The sequence below is a fragment of the Mesoplodon densirostris genome, chromosome 10 (genome assembly GCF_025265405.1).
Source record: "Mesoplodon densirostris isolate mMesDen1 chromosome 10, mMesDen1 primary haplotype, whole genome shotgun sequence".
Lineage (NCBI taxonomy): Eukaryota > Metazoa > Chordata > Mammalia > Artiodactyla > Ziphiidae > Mesoplodon > Mesoplodon densirostris.
Genome location: NC_082670.1, coordinates 98,899,791 through 98,916,571, shown reverse-complemented (window position 1 = coordinate 98,916,571; position 16,781 = coordinate 98,899,791). Strand labels below are relative to the sequence as shown.

At 49.3% G+C, this 16,781-nt stretch overlaps 1 protein-coding gene and 1 long non-coding RNA gene across 3 annotated transcripts in view; one reads left to right on the top strand and one right to left on the bottom strand.

The window, feature by feature from the left end:
* Positions 1–10,252: 10,252 nt before the first annotated feature.
* Positions 10,253–15,996, bottom strand: BHLHE40 (basic helix-loop-helix family member e40). The gene is made up of 5 exons (XM_060109114.1): positions 15,626–15,996; positions 15,395–15,464; positions 15,014–15,121; positions 13,913–14,036; positions 10,253–12,596 (listed from the first exon to the last, which is right to left on the bottom strand). The coding sequence occupies exons 1-5, from the start codon at positions 15,703–15,705 to the stop codon at positions 11,740–11,742; spliced, it is 1,239 nt and encodes a 412-aa protein (XP_059965097.1). The 5' UTR covers positions 15,706–15,996; the 3' UTR covers positions 10,253–11,739.
* The window catches only part of LOC132496706 (uncharacterized), a 134,275-nt gene continuing 130,506 nt past the window's right edge, over positions 13,013–16,781 (top strand). Inside the window, exon 1 of one of the 2 annotated variants that reach the window (XR_009533519.1) lies at positions 13,013–13,057. This is a non-coding gene — a long non-coding RNA (uncharacterized LOC132496706). Of the gene's footprint in view, positions 13,058–15,137; positions 15,325–16,781 lie in introns of those variants that run through there. The other variant, XR_009533518.1, reaches the window with a different exon arrangement.

Genomic DNA, 16,781 nt, shown 5'->3' with positions numbered 1-16,781 from the left:
AAGCACTCTAGTTGGTAAGGGGCCAAGTGTGGCCCAAGCTCCAGGTACCCAGGGTTGCTTTCCCACCACTGCCTGACTGCGTGGATTTTGTCGGGTCCACCCCTCCCCGCGGGGCTATCCTGCACTCACCTGCGTAGGAGATGCAGCTTTAACCTTTGTGGCCTCTCCTCTCCCTTGTGTGGGTGGAGAGGCCAGGTGGAGAGACCTTCATCTGGCTCAACTGAAGCAACTCGAACTACCGACCCATAAAGGAATTCCAGCCCCCCCCCCCCCCCGGCTTCCCAGGACCCCTGGGGAACACCTCATAGGCAGTAGAATCCCAAAGGGAAAAAGGAAGGCCTCCCTAAACCTAGCTCAGGACGAGGGCCAAGCTGGAAAAAGTGACTTGCATGCCAGTCACCACGTTTTTTCCCCAGTGAAAGGCTGACTCATTGCAACAGGCTTGGACTGGCTGGGACTCGAGCCGGTGGCTTGGAACATGCCTGGGCAGTGAACGCCTTGTCTAAAGGCTGGGTGGTGAGAAGCTGCGGATCAGGGGAGCTGAGGCCGCGGCCCTGGGGAGCACCCGCACGCAGCATGGGAGCCCGAGGGAAGCAGGGGGAGGGGGCGTCCCTATTTTCCCTCCCTCTCAAACTCTTGGGGGCCTGGCATAGCACAGCAGGAGCTGGGTAAAGTCTAGAGGGGTCCTAAGACCCCAGGGGAATTAAGTCCTAATGTCCTAAGACATACACGTTATGGTGTTTCCTCCCCATAGGACAAGTAAACAGAAAACAACACTAAACTTAAATGTAGAGAAAACGAATAAGGTCTTGATTTGTTTCATGAGCATTTATCTCCATGCTTTCCTTTGAAATATCAAAGTGGAATTATTTTCCAGTATGGGGGAAGATGGAAGGGAACTGGGGTTGCTTTCCTAGTGCCCTGAGCACATATTCAGTCTGCCCTTGGGGTGGTTTGGCGTGATGCAGAGTGCAGAGTTTGACTCTGATGGACCCCCCAGACCCTATTCCCTCCTCATGCCATTGTCCATGTTGACATCCAGGGCTTTTTGGCAAGGACTTTTGAGTCATGCGTTGGTTTAAATCCTGGCTGTGCCATCTGCTTGCTGTGTGACCTTGGGTAAGTCACTTGATCTCAAGTGACTTAATTTCTGTACGTGTCAAATGGAAAGTACACAGGATAAATGCATGCATAGTGCCTAGCACAGCACATAGCACAGAGTCTGGCTTATATACAAGATCTCTTCCAGCTTCTCCGTTTATGCCCTACAAAGCTGCTTTTTAGGAAAAAATGGTGTCAGTCATTCACACTTCAGTGTGAATAAGCTCCTGTCAGTGTCATTCCTTCTTTTCATTTATTTACTCAACAAATGCCACGTACCTGCCTGGTACCTCATTTGAGCGAGGTGCTACTACTCTATGTACAGATTTTTCTTTTTATCCTCACAACAGTCTCTGCAAGATCACTAATATCCCCATTTGGTGGTGGAGGAAACTGAGACTCAGGGAGGTGAAAGGACGTTCCCAAGCTCAGACAGCAGAGCCTTGTTCATTCAGGAAACACTGACTGAATTTCTGCCCTGTCTCAGAATGGGGACTAGGGGCACAGCAGGCAGTGACTCACGCCCCCATCTTAAGACCCTCATGGGCTACTGGCTGTATTTGCACATTTCTGTCATCACTCTAATTGCTAAAGTCCCTGAAAACCTTGTGCATGTGGTCAGGGAGCGCCTTTCCCTTCCCTCCAATTGCCTGTCACAGGGAGTTGCCTTCCTCCTCGTATGTAGGGCTGGCCCTGCCCAAAGCTGAGCTGCTAGATCAAGAAAGCCTCCTGCTTTTCTTTCCACATCATTTTCTGGGGCTCTGCTGAGTAGATTTCCAAGACTACCTCAGAATTCCGTTCTTCTCCCTTCTTTTGCACTTCATGAAATAATATATATTACAGAAATCACACACGTTCATTGTAAAAGAGAGAGAGACAGAAGAAAAGAAAAGAAAGAAAAGCAAAAATTTTCAAAGTAACGGTAACTCCAAGTCTTGCTGAGATGGTTAAAATTTTGTTGTATTGTCTGCCAGACCTTTCTCTTATACAATTAGAATATAATTAATAGTGATAATGATAATACCGATAACACTAATTTTAACTAACCCTGACTTGAAGCTTCCTCAGTACCAGATACCGTTCTAAGCACCTTAAAAATTTTAACTCATTTATTCCTCACAATAGCTCAGTGAGCTGATTATTACTGCCCTCATTTTACAGGTGTGGAAATTGAGGCAGAGAGAGAGAACAGTTAAAAGTGTACATATTACTCTGTTTTTTTTTTTTTAAATGGGAGCATTCTGGGGGCCTCCCTGGTGGCGCAGTGGTTGAGAGTCCGCCTGCCGATGCAGGGCACGCGGGTTTGTGCCCCGGTCCGGGAGGATCCCACATGCCACAGATCGGCTGGGCCCGTGAGCCATGGCCGCTGGGCCTGCGCGTCCGGAGCCTGTGCTCCACAACGGGAGAGGCCACAACAGTGAGAGGCCCGCGTACCGCAAAAAAAAAAAAATGGGAGCATTCTGAAAGCACTGCTTTGTGACCTACTTTTCTCCCCTTAACAATTATAAATTTACCTTCTCAATTGTACTTTTTCATGACTATTTAGCATTCCAACCTTCATGCATACCATGAATTATTCAACCAGTGTCCTGTAGGCCACTTTTCTGATTTTCGAGGTTTTTTTTTTAAACTATGAATGACACAGAGATGTCCATCTTTGTAGCTTAATCTTTGAAAACCTAATGAATCCCTCCCTGCGATAACTCCTGGAAGTGGAATCACCTCGTCTCGAGACATACCTATTCCAAGGCTTCTGGCGTCCCTTGCAAATTTTCTCCCGGAGCAGTAAGACTCCTGGGAGGCTAAAGGGATGTGAACTGTCACAGCCCCATAGAGGACCGCTTTGGTGATACCCATCAGAATGACAGATGCTCATGCTATGACCCAGCAGTCCCACTTCTGGGAGTTTATCCCATAAATATCATTATACACGTACAAAGTGACATCCACATGTTACAATTAGTCATTGCAGCCCTGTTGGTAATAGTGAAAGGTCAGAAATAACCCAAATGTCCATAATAAGGAACTGATCAAGTACATGACAGTATATCTATACAGTGAAATCATACGCAGTTGTAAAAAGGATTCCAAGCCTTTCTATGTATTCATGGGAATAGCTCCCCAAGATATAGTAGGATAAAAATAAGTGCAGGCTATTTACAATAGCCAGGACATGGAAGCAACCTAAGTGTCCATCAACAGATGAATGGATAAAGAAGATGTGGCACATATATACAATGGAATATTACTCAGCCATAAAAAGAAACGAAATTGAGTTATTTGTAGTGAGGTGGATGGACCTAGAGTCTGTCATACAGAGTGAAGTAAGTCAGAAAGCGGAAAACAAATACCGTATGCTAACACATATATATGGAATCTAAAAAAAAAGGGTCATGAAGAACCTAGGGGTAGGACAGGAAAAAAGACGCAGATGTAGAGAATGGACTTTAGGACATGGGGTGGGGAAGGGTAAGCTGAGACGAAGTGAGAGAGTGGCATGGACATACATACACTACCAAATGTAAAATAGATAGCTAGTGGGAAGCAGCCGCATAGCACAGGGAGATCAGCTCGGTGCTTTGTGACCATCTAGAGGGGTGGGATAGGGAGGGTGGGAGGGAGACGCAAGAGGGAGGAGATATGGGGATATATGTGTACGTATAGCTGATTCACTTTCTTATACAGCAGCAACTAACAAAACAATGTAAAGCAATTATACTCCAATAAAGATGTTTAAAAAAAAAAAGTGCAGGGAGAGACAAATTAAAGGTATGGGTCTATCAGATACAAACTACTATGTATAAAATAGATAAGCAACAAGGATATTTTGTATAGCACAGGGAATTATAGCTATTATCCTATAATAACTTATAATGGAGTATAATGTGCAATAATACTGAATCACTATGCTGTACACCTGAAACTAATATAATATAAATCAACTATCCTTCAATTTAAAAAAATGTGTGCAGAATGATGTAAATAGCATGCTATTTTTGTATGAAAAAAGGAGGCAAATGATAGCCCTCATTTGTAGTTGCACGTATAAACACTGATAAGCTCTAACATAAGTTAAAACAGTACCTACCTGCCTGTTTACAGTGATTTTGGCTGGGCCAGAGGGATCAAGATTAAAGAGAACGAATCAAGACAGGAGAACAGTTTTTTCACTGATCACTTTCTGTGCTTTTAGAATCTGAAACTATGCTGTACTTCTATTCAGAAAATTCTAGCTCTTAAAATTTCCCTTCCGGTATTGTTAAAAATTTTTTAGGTATGATAATGCTATTGTAGTAATTTTTTTTATAGAATACTTATTTTTGAGAGAGAGTAAAATATTTACAAATGAAATTATATAATGTCCCGATTTGCCTCAAAATAATATTTGAATGGAAGAAGCAGAATAGTATATATATTACAGATGAAAGTGATTGGACATGAATTGATGACTGTTAAAGCTGAAAAGCTGATACATAGAGGATTCATTATGCTCTTCTGTTTACTTAAAAAAATAATTTATTGAGGTGAAATTCACATAAAATCCAGCACTTTAAAGTGAACAATTCAGTGGCATTTAGTACATTCACAGTGTTGTGCAGCTACCACCGCTGTCTAGTGCCAAAACATTTCCATCACTTCAAAGTAAAACCCTGTACCATTAAGCAATTTCCCCCCATTTTTCCCTCCCTCCAGCTCCTGGCAGCCATCTGTCTGTGTTCTGTCACTTATCTATTGTGGACTTATCTATTCTTGATATCTCATATAAATGACCTCATAGTATTTGTGACTTTTTGTGTCTGGCTTCTTTTACTGAGCATGTTTTTGAGGTTCACCCATGTTGTAGTTTGTGTCATTCTACGTACACATGTTGTAGTGTAGAGCATGTAGTACTGCCTTTCTTTTTAGTCCTTTGCATGTATATACCGCATCATGTTTATCCGTTCATCCGTTGACGTACATTTGGGCTGTTTCCACTTTGAGGCTATTGTGACTAGTGCTGTTAGGAGTGTGCTTGTACGTGTCCTTGTCAGAGTACCTGTTTTCAGTTTTTTGGAGCGTATACCTAGGAGCACAACTTCAGTTGTATGGTCATTCTATGTTTAACTTTTTTTTTTTTTTTTTGCGTTACGCGGGCCTCTCACTGTTGTGGCCTCTCCCGCTGCGGAGCACAGGCTCCGGACGCGCAGGCTCAGCGGCCATGGCTCACGGGCCCAGCCGCTCTGTGGCATGTGGGATCCTCCCGGACCGGGGCACGAACCCGCGTCCCCTGCATCGGCAGGCGGACTCTCAACCACTGCGCCACCAGGGAAGCCCTATGTTTAACTTTTTGACACGTCACTCAGCTGTCCTCCCCAGCAGCCGAACCATCTTACATTCCCACGAGCAATGTAGGGAGGTTCCAATTTCTCCACATCCTCGTCAACATGTTTTTTCTTCATTGTAGCCATCCTAGTGGGTGTGAAGTGGCCTCTCATTGTGGTTTTGATTTGCATTTCCCTGATGACTAATGACGTTGATCTTCTCATGTGCTCCTTGGCCATTTGTACATCTTCTTTGGAGAAATGTCTGTTCAAGTCCTCTGCCCATTTTAAAATTGGGTCATTTTTCTTTCTGTTGTTTCTGTCTACTTTCTTATATGTCTTAAATTCTCCACAGTAAAAAAAAAAAAAGGTACAAAAATATTAGACATTTTATAAAAAACTTTAAGAAACACACGTCTCCCCTCCCCCCCCGCCCCACCCCCCGGGAAAAGTTGTAGTTTTCCCTCCTTTTTCCCCCAGTTGAATTCCGCAGAGATCCTTGCATGATCCCTACCTCCATATACCATCCATAATGTGGTTTCCAAGAAAACCGTATTTGCTCTTCAAACAAATAAATAAGCACAGGTGTCTTCCCTTTCACCCTCTTACAGGTAGGTGCAGGGTGGAACAGCAGGGCGCTTAGGAGGAGCCGAGGCTGGCTGTCCCCATCACTTTGGCCACAGCCTGAGGCCAACCCCCCACCTACCTAGCAGGCTGGTGACTCATTCCCTGAGGGCCCCGTGTAGAGCGGAAGAAACCTTCTGGGCCCCAATCCAGCCACATCACAAGACTGGATGGACCAGCGTGCTGGTGGCTTGCATAGCCAATGGGAGAGGCTTCACCCAGCTCATGTTCTGCTGTGGCAGTCGGGCCAGACAGATGGCTTGGGATAAATAGGGGGGGTTGTTGCTGAAGGGGGGATTTTGGCTTTGAGTGGCCTCAGCCTCCCTCTGGAGCCCGGAGAAAGTGGTAGGTGAGGTGAAGGCCATGCCTGAGGAACGGGCTGTAGTTTGGTGCCTTCCAAACATTCTGTGATGTTTTTTAGCAATGGAACTCTTGCTCAAACAAACCTTTACGATATTTAGGACAGAGAAACAGGAAGCTGCTCCAGCTAAAGAGGGGGTGAGAAGCCCAGAGCCTTCCCTCCCTCCATGCCACGTGGCATGCTGGGGAGTTCTGGGTCTCTGGGGAACATGCCGGTCCCATTAACACAGAGTCTTTATATGCAACCACTTGGGAACTCAGCGCAGTCTGTCTCTTGGAGCCTTGAAGGGGCCTCAGAGGCCTGAGGAGAAACCTGGCAGCCCGGCAAGCTCCAGCCTGAGATTCTGACCCCTCTTCCACACAGAGAAGAGACCTCTTGCTTACTGCTCACCAACCACGTACTGGGGAGCTGACCAAGGGCTGCAGAGATGGGCCAGGGTGTGCGTGGGCTGCAGGAACCTGCAAGGGACAGAAAGAGCTGCAGTGGCCTGGTCTCCAAGCCTTCCAGCCTTCATTCCAGCAAGAGAGCCGGGAACTCGGTCTCAGCCTCCCTCCCTCCGTCCAGTGGAAATGCCTCTTCCCAAGTGGTCCATAGGTCCCTACTGTCCCAGGCCCCTCTACCTGCCCCTCTCCTAACCTTAAGAGAGATGTGCGGGAAGGAGTGGCCCCTCCTCCCACCCCAGAAAATTTGACATAGAATTTCCTTAAACCCAGATCCTGGTTCTCAGCGTAGTGAACCTAAGTGCCCAGCCCGCCCCAAGCCCCAGTAGTCCGGCAGGGTTAGTTCTTTAATTAGAGAATGGGCCCATTTTTGGCTGCAGAATGGTATGTGGGGACATTTGTCAGGAAGCAAATAAAGAGTCGCGCGAATAACTTTACCCTGAGCTTCAGTTATCTCCTCCGCCCACTGGGGATCATAGTACCTATTCCACGGGGCTATTTTGAGGATTAAGTAAGATAATGCATGCCCAAGCCCAACGTCACAGCAGCTCAGTTTAGAAGCAGTTCTATACCAGAGAAAGGGCCTAGCTCTCTCCTTCACACGATGTGTAACCTCTGATGAGGCTCAGATTTCTCCTCTCTGAGCTCCAGTTTTTTCACCTCTTATTAAATACCTACCCTTCACAGTTGCTGTAGGAAGTAGAGATAATTCACATAAACCGTTTAATATAGTGCCTGGCATAGGGAGAGTACTCAAAATATGGTAGTAACTGAGGCAATTATTATACTTTTACTATTATTATTTTTATGATTACCATTACTATTATTTAACAGGAAGGGCAATGGGGTTTTGTAGTTAAGCATGTAGACTCTGGAGCCAAATTGCCAAGTTTAAATTCCAATTCGCCACCGGAGCTGTGTGACTTTAGGCAAGTTACTTAGCCTCTCCTTGCCTACATTTTGTTAACCATGTAAGGAGAATAATAATTAAACCTACCTCATGGAGTTGCTGTGAAAATTAAGTTTTTGTATATGGAGTGCTTTGAAGAGTGCCTGGCAAATAATAAGTGCTACAAACTGCTCCTAGTAATAGTAGTATTGGTATACTATGCACAACCAGATTCTGAAAGCCTTCCCCTTGGATCCAATTAAGAAGAGGCAGAAACCAACATATTCACCGTTCCACTAATGGTTTAGTGACTCAGAAGCTGTGTGACCTTGGGCCAGTTAACTCCCCTCTCTGAGCGCGCCTTTAGCTATCTCCAAAATGTAAATTATACTAGTACCCGTAATGGTCCTTCTAGGTTGTTAGGCTTCATTAGTGAGCCATGACCCGTGGGAAGCTTCTAGCTTCTAGTTAATTAGGCTCTTTTTCCAATGCCCTGCCTAAATCCAGCTCCACCCCCGCCCCCCCCCCCAAGCAAGCCTTCCCTCCCCCGCAACCCCGGGAGAGCGCTCGGATTCCCTCCCGCGGGGCGCGAAGGGGGGCTGCCCGGCGCCCGATGCCAGGTCCTATTCTGGGGGCCGAGCGAGCCCGCGACCGTGCCAAGCTTCCCCGGGGATCAGGTTTCTGCTGACGCGGTGCCAGGCACGTCTGCTTCCAGGAACCGGCAGCCGCATTTAGCCGCGGGCCGCACATGAAAGGGCTGCAGTCGGAAACGTGACGTTGTGTCAACAGGCGAGGCAGGTCAGCGCTGGGTGAGACCATCCCAGCCGGCCGGAGGCTCACGCCCTGTCTGAAGGCGGCTGGATCGCAAGTGTCCTCTCCCCCTACCTCTGGCCACCTCTCCTCGGCCCCCAAAGCCAGCGCTTCAGCCCCTCCCAGTCACACACACCCCTTGGTTAACGGAGGTCCTCTTTGTCCCCAAGGGGCCAAAGGCTGGGGTGCGAACCCCTCCTCCGCATCTCCCTCCGAACCACTTGGAACCTGCTGGAACCGACCTAGGAAGAAGATCAAGGGCAAACTGGAAGCAGAAAAGGAGGCAGAGGGAGGGCTGCTGCTTTGAGGGGTGCTCCATAGGCTCCAGTCGTGGGATCTGGGCTGAGGCTGTGTGGAACCCCCAAACCCTTCTTAGTTCAGGGTGTGACACCACTTCCCTGTCTCCACAGCTACTCCTTGAGTCACGGCCCAGGGCGGAGAGGGGGGCAGGCCCAGAGAGCCTGGCCTTGTTTTCAACCCCGTGCTCCATCCCCAGGATACACTTGACTTGTTTAGGTTTTTTACCCATAAAGTCTAGCCAGAAAAGCTCAGCAATTCATGGAGGAATTCAGGAGCTTAACAGGCAGGAGACCCTGAGGGCCAGGCCCTAAGCTGCTGGGAGAAAGAGGGCCTTACCGATTGCTGTCTGCCTGCTGTAGGACATGCGAGGGGGGCTCAGAATCCTTTTTTACTGAACCACAAACAGGTGTGGAGGGGGCGATGCCAGACTACCAGTTCATTGCTAAGACCACCAGCTCATCTCCTGACTCCTGGTCCAGGGCTCCTCCCATGACACACCAGGCTGCCTGCGGGCACCTCACACAAGCCAGGCAATGCTCACTCTCGCCTGCTGGCTCATCAGCAGAGAGGGAAGGTGACATTTGAAGCAAACAGACACGACGGGCAGGTGGTGTCTCTGCCTGGCTGAGAACTCCCTGGGGGCAGTTTCCCTGCATGGGCTCCAGACAGCCAGAGGGTTCTGGAAGATGCTCTGGGATCTGGAGCTTGGCGAGCCAGGCGCTGGCCATCAGGACACCTCTGAGACGGAGAAGGGGACAGGCAGAAACGCTCACTCGACCGGGTCATTTCCCACTTCTTTTCCCATGGAAATTTTTTTTTTTTTCCTAAGAGCGCTTGACTAAGGAACGCCAATATTCATTCACGCACAAACACACCCAATGAGAGGAAATCCAGGAAGGATGTAGAAACTAATCATGGAATGTTGCTTTCAGAGGCAATTGGACAGGATATGGCAAACCCATTAGACCGTGCTAGACTCGAAAAAACTAGAACGCCTTGGTAGAGGTGCTATCCCCAGCAGCAATTATTATTGCATCATAATCCATTCAATCTTCTCTCAGTGTGCTGCCCCCTCCAGCAAGCTCCCCAGACACTGAGGCCCACGATTTCGTACTTTGATTTTCTGTCAAGTTTTAAGGACCATGACGAAAGCAGACTGGGGGGAAAAATAGGCTTTTTGCTTAACTCTGGAAAGAGGCACAGGCTGATAGTGAGCCTCTGGCAAAGGTTAGTCTAAGAAAACAACTGAACAAATATTTACCTACGAAATTGACTGAGCTTATTCTGTCTGAACACAGGCATGGGAAAACCTGAATGAAATCATACCAAGATTAACTAGTTGTTACCTTCAGCCAAGAGGGGAGGGCAGGAGGAGAAGGCCATTATCACACCCTTGAGAGTTCTTTTAAAAATGCAGGAGACCATCTTTCTCTTCCACAGGAAAAGGATCATTTTATTAAGTATTTTAAAACAACTAGTTAACATTGACTCATAGATAAAAATATTTACAATTTCCCACCTTCAGGAAGGCTCCAAAATATAGACACTGTACCTCTCCCCAGAGAAAAAAAAATTATTCTCTTCAAAAACAGGAATACATTCATTTGTTCTCACTTTTGTAGATCAAGTAATTATACAAATAAACATCTGAAACATTTTCCTTTTTAATATATTTATATAATATATATTTATGACAGTTTTACAAATAAAGGCAACGACTTTAATACCAAAATAAAAACAGGAAAGGAAAAAGTTAAAACACGATCAGTGATCAAGCATAGTGCATTTCAAAAAGCTGGTGCAGGGCGAGCTGGACAAGTCAGAAAAGTACTCTGGACCAAAAATAAAACTTCTTTGAAGAAGACAGAATCCTTTTTAGCAATAAGGACACTCCATACGCCGTCGGGCGAGGGGAATTAGCCTGCAGAAAGGATGCTGCTTTGCCAAGGGTTGGTTAGGCCTTTAAGAAGCTAAGCTTGGTTAAAAGGAGTTTTAGGATAGAGCTGAGAGCCGAGTCTGGCTTGGCTTGTTGAAACTGCCATTTGTTACTCAGCTTTTACGCACTCTGGGGTGCTTGGAACTTAGGCGCCTGCATCTCTCACAGCCTGGTTTGGTTCCCTGGACAGAGAAACTGTTTCTAGGTGAGACTAGAAACAGGTGCCAGAGGCCCGGGGGACCCCTCCCGCCTCCCCTGGCAGCCGGGCTTGTACCAGGGCGCCCTTTTCAGATCCTTAGTAAGCGAATCACTTCGAAAGCCTGAGTAGGGAACTCCATTCTCTTTACTCCCCCGAGGCAGGGGTGGAGAGCAGACCTGCGGATATCTCCCCATATCTCCCCAAACCACTACCGTGCTATGCCAGCGTTTGCTACCTCACCACTTTGCAGAACGCTCAGTCTGGCTGCCCTCTCCCCATGTGGTGAGTCACGGAGACAATAAAAGGGAGCAGGGTGGGGTCATAAGAGCTGGCTGGGAACTGCACTCTGGAAAGCCCTCTTTTGAAAGTACCTTTTGCTCAAAGCCACAGACCCGGCTCCCAAAGTGAAGACTGACTCACAGACCAAGACTTTGAAGCTTTTGAAAATCCAGCTGATCTGTATCAGAGGGGACTGTTCTCTGGGAGGGGAAAAGCCCAGAGGTCTGCGACAGTCCCCCTTAAATCTCCTGATGTCAGGCAATCCTTCATGTCTTCCCTACACCAAAAGGAGCTTTAATGTCCCATACCAACACACAATGCACATGCGTGTGCGTGCGCACGCGCACACACACACACCCCTGAATCTTCTCTCCCTGCCTCAGATGATCTTGGCATACACACTGGAACAATCCTGCTACACTCACAAACACGTTTTTTTGTTTTTTGTTTTTGGAAGTAGGGAGGAAGGAAAGCGAAGCAGCAGGATCCCCTAAATAGTTTAGTCTTTGGTTTCTAAGTTTAAAGGGGGGATCTGCTTCAGAGCTTGGAGCAGGGCGGAAGAGTCGATGGCCGGATGGGCTGGCAAGGGAGAAGGGAGTCTCTGGGGCATGAGCAAGGGGGCTGAGATCTTGTCTGGGTTCATGAAGCTGGTGAGAGCTGCGGCAGAGGCGTTGAGGCCTGGGTATAACACTGGGACAGAGGTGGGATACCAGCACTTCTCCAGCATGGGCAAGTAAGCAGTCGCTGACGGTGGGATCAGATAGAAGGGCAGGCAAAAGGGAGGCTGGTGCGGGTGTGGGCCCAGGAACGGGGAGCTGATGAGGTCACTGCTAGTGAAATGGCCTTCATCATCTGAGAGCTGCATTCTGCTCTTTTTCGTGGGGGGTTCTTCGGATTCTTGCTTAATAGCACCGATCCTTTCTCCCATGGTGAACCTGCGTCCATGATCACTTTTGAAGAACGGCTGCTCGACACGCAGCTCAGTCTTCTCTGATTCTCCTCCGTAGCCGCTGTCTGTGTCCGTGTCACTGCCACTCTGCTCGCCGCTCGAGTGAGCGAAAGTCCGCTGGATGACTGGCACACAGTTTTTGCCTGGGCCTTCAGAGCCTTTGGCCAGGGAGCTGGGTTTCTCCTTGAAGTCCATTGCTTTGGCACCTGGGTCTGACGGCTTCCTGGCGGTACCACCCTGCAGGAGCTCGGAGACCACACGGTGGAGGTGGGTGACGAGCTGGGTAGATTTCAGGTCCCGAGTGTTCTCGTGCTTGGCCAGGTACTGAAGCACCTCCCGGGCACATGTCTGGAAACCTGAGCAGAACATCTCTTGACCTGCTTCGACATTTCTCCCCGACAGATCACCTGGATCAACACAGATCCAAAGGAAGACATTTCAGAAGGCCCTGTGGTTCACCTGGACACCTATGTTCCAAGGACCCAGAGCTTTCCTTTCTGTTAACAGCATTTGCTGATTTATGTTCCTAACTCCAAAAGTAATAGGATCAGGGGAAATGTGGATGACAGCAAAAAGTATAAAGAATAAAATAAAAATCATCCATAATTCTACCATTCAGAGATGAGATATGATTTGTAATGGCTGTACAATATCCCATCACAGACACAGACCATATTTAATAGAGACAGACTGTTTCCCCTCTTGTTGAATTTATAGGTTGCTCTTGAGTTTACATTATAAGTGACACAGCAATGAACATCCTAGTATGTTTGTAACCAGAGTCAACTTATAGTCAATTTATACCTTTTTACCATAGGAAGTGACTGGATCGTCAAAAAAGGAGAATGAAGGAACAGTGTCACCTAAGGTAAGCTTATTTTCAATGACTTATACAAGTTGAAGTCATGCTGTCATCTTTAAAGGCTATTTCTAAGTCTTTCCCATGTATTCCATTCATGATCCCCAAGAAATTAGGTATGGTCATCTTCCTGTTTTCCGTAAGGAAACTGGCAGAAGCACTTGCTAGCTTTTTGTGATTCTCATCATACTAGTTTGGAAAGGAGAGCAGAGGAGAATGGAATGAGGGGGTGGGGAGAGGAATTTCTCTCTAGTTTGTACAGTATGATTTGGAATGGGTGTGACGAGATGGTTAGAAGGTGGCTGTGATTCTCTAGAAGTCAGTAGAAACAGATGATGAAACTTCAGCGGTTTTGTTAGATTGTGTAATTCACCAAGATACCTAGTGGCTATTCAGGGAATCACATGAAATGCAGGAAAAACTTCTGTTGTCACCCTGCCAGGATCGTACCACACACCGAGTGATAAGGAAGTAGAGAAACAGGAAAACACTGGGGCATACCCGTGATTTATTCTCCAATGAAACAGGGCTAAGAAGAACAACTGTAAAACACCCACGATGCAAATTATAGGTGCCTTGGCATTTTCAAAGGGAGGGGGGAAAACTCCCAGAATCCAGAAACTCTTAAGTCAAAATGCCACAGAAATATTTTACCATTTGACTAATACGTATTCATGCCAGGTGGCACACGCAGCATTCCGAATGAAAAGCCTGACCTTTTAGGAAAGATAAAACGGCATCTCCCCCAACGAATGTGCATAAGCAATCTATTGCAGGAACGTTTCTCATACCAGGTGTTGAGCCCACAGGCTCTCTATTTGTGCTAGAACTCTTAGGAGATGATAGCCAGGCTTGGGTACTCACCAGCTTGCAAACCGCTCTGCAGGGCAATGATTTTCTGCTGTTGTTGATCAATTAGGTTTGTGAGTGCTTTCACATGCTTCAAGGTAAGTTCAAGAACCACTGCTTTTTCCAAGTGACCCAAAGTCTGGAATAAAAAGAGCGTCAGTCAGCAGTGAGCGCAGAGAAGTCCCACCTCTGGGACACTAATTAGCAATGAGATATGTCTCTAAAGGAAGGAAAAAAACCTTTCCTGGTTGGCTAAATTTAGTTTTAAGTTCATAGTTGAAGTTTAAAAAATATATATATATATATATATATATATATGTATTCAATATATATTTTTGATTAAAGAACAACAAACTGTCACCCATCTTTGGAGGCCTTTTGGAAGCAGCAGCTAGCTCAGGAGAAAGCTTTGACAGATAAATTTTTCCAGCAGCCGTTGCTGACCTTAACTCAGGGGAATCCGGAGATAACATTTCTCTGCAGTGGTGTCAAACCGAGAGACTTCTACTGTGTCTGGCAGCCAAGAGGCTTTCCCTAGTTTCTTTCCTGACATCCTGTGATAACTTCCAGCTCATCTACACTTTTTTCTTCCTCCCTAAATACTATTCTTTTTTCTTTCCCCAACCAAAGCCTGCCAAGCTAGTAAGCTGTTGGCTATTGCCAAGAAAGGACAGGACGTAAAAAAAAAAAAAAAAAAAAAAAAAAACCCACATACACACACACATACACACACCAAAACAAGTCCTCTTATTTTAAAAAGGGACCGGGGGAAGGGGGGGAAGGGGGTAAAATATTTGCGAGCTGCTTGGTTTGCTCAATTCGGGGAAACGAGAGAACCCTGAAAATCGCCAGCAGGGAAAGTCTTAAACTCTTGCAAGGGAAGGCCAGCCGGTGTCGGTGCCAACCTGGAGAAAAACAAACGGTTCTCACCTCATTTGCACGAGGCTGCCAGAAAATTCTGACCCTGGGGAAGGGTACCCCCAAACAGAGCCGCCCACCAGCTCGGATCGAGCCATCTGGTCTGCAGTTCCCAGCGGGGCCTGCAGGTGGCGAGTGACCCTCGCCCGCCCTCTGGGCAGAGGAGCTGGTTTGGACAGGGGCCAGCTTCTCACTTACTGTAAGTTTGAGATGTTCGGGGAGGAGATCCTTCAGCTGGGCGATGCACTCGTTAATCCGGTCACGTCTCTTTTTCTCGATGAGCCGGTGCGGCAGTTTGTAGGTCTCCTACGAAGCGCACGGGGAGACGGTGGGCGCGGGAGGACGGGGGTGAGGAGCCCTCCTCCTCCCCCCACCCCCCGCCGCGGCGCGAGGAGTCGGGGCAGCGGAGCAGAGTCACACCCAGAACCAGCTCCCCTCCGCCCCTTCTTCTCCAGGCCACTCAGTAGAGGCACAGAGCCCACACCTGGCATACCCCCTCCAGCCGCAAAGTGAGAAAACTTTTACTGGAAACTCAGCGCGTGCGAGGGGCTGGGGTCCCGAGGGGCGCGGTGCTCTTACCTTGCTATCCTCGCTCCGCTTTATTCCCCGCCGCGACTTGTACACTTGGTACATATGGGCAAAATCCATCCTGCAGGGAGAGGGACGAGGAAGGGCTGTGACTTGCGCACCGGCTGCAGGAGCCCTGGTTGGCAAGAACCCCCGGATGCGCCCAGAACTACTCCTAGTTGCAAGCCGCGCACAACGCAGGGCTGGAGTTGAGGCTTGAAAGGGCCCGGGGTGCCAACTTACCCTGGTAGGTCTCCGGGCTCCAGTCCCGGCGCTTTGGGCAGGCAAGCGGGGGGCGGTTGCGCACTGGGGATCCGCTCCATTGCGCGGCGAGCCGGGGCCACTGTGCGCTCCTGTCTGCAGCGGCAGAGCGTCGGGTGAGGACTGTTCTGGAGAGGGTTTCGGGGGTCTCTTTGCAGGGGTTCCTCGGACTCTGAGCTCCTTGAAATCCGCTGGGCTGTCGGGAGCTGCGGCTCTGAGGTGCAGCTTCAGTTGGGGGCGTGCATGGTGGACCCGCGGCCTCGGGCTCCGGCTCTGCGCACAGACTGGCAGTGTGTGCTCCCTGCGCCGTCTGCGCCGTGTGAGCCAAGTGAATGAGAAGTGGGGCGGGCGGGGAGGCGGGAGGGAGCGCGGGGGGGCCGGTTAGGGCGGAGTGGGGGGGTGGGGGGGGACGAGCCGAGGAGTAATGGAGAGGCTGCGGGCTGGGTTAAATGGGAACGAGTGGGTGGGTTGGAGCTACGTGTTCTACCCTGTGACTCCAGGCACGTCTGGCCGCTGCCGGGGAGGGAAGGAGCGACCTGCCCGCCCTCCCCCGGCTTCATCACATGAGTCTCACGTGTTGGACGACGCTCCCGCGGCTGCGAGGGAGCCCCCGCCTCCACCCCCGGCCCCCAGGTGTCTGCGGCTGCCTTTCCCCGAAGAGGGGGTGGCAGCGCAGCCCGGGTCCTGCCCAGCCGGGTGGGGGGCGCGAAAGCTGGAAGGGGCCGGGGAGGTGGGGGGAGGTTGGTAACGTGGGCGAACCTGCCCCAGGGAAATGAAGTAAGTTCCCGTCTCCTGGGAGGGAACGGGGGAGGACGGACCCGCCCGCGTCTGACTCAAGCCGGGAGAGGAATATCCCCTCGCTAGCTCCAGCCCAACCCTCTTCCTCCTCCCCCCCGCGCGGCCCGCTCGGAGGAACAGGCGCACAGCGGAGGGAGTCGCCCGGCTCCCCCCCCCCCCACTCCCCGGCGCCTTCCCCAGAGGCTGGGGTTTCTTTCTGTGCCGGCTTCCCTGCCCCCACCCCTCGGCCCCGCGTCCAGGAATCGCCCGCCGTGGGGAGGGGCTGAGGGGCGGGGCGGATGTCACCCCATGGGAAGCGGGCTGGCAGCCAAGCGCAGGGGCAGCCGAGGCCGCCGCCGAG

Coding starts and splice junctions, on each gene's coding strand:
- BHLHE40 (XM_060109114.1), bottom strand. CDS start 15,705: ATGGAGCGGATCCCCAGTGCGCAACCGCCCCCCGCTTGCCTGCCCAAA. Junction 15,465..15,625: donor GAGCCCGGAGACCTACCAGG/GTAAGTTGGCAC, acceptor CTCTCCCTGCAG/GATGGATTTTGCCCATATGT. Junction 14,037..15,013: donor CCGAACATCTCAAACTTACA/GTAAGTGAGAAG, acceptor TTTTTATTCCAG/ACTTTGGGTCACTTGGAAAA.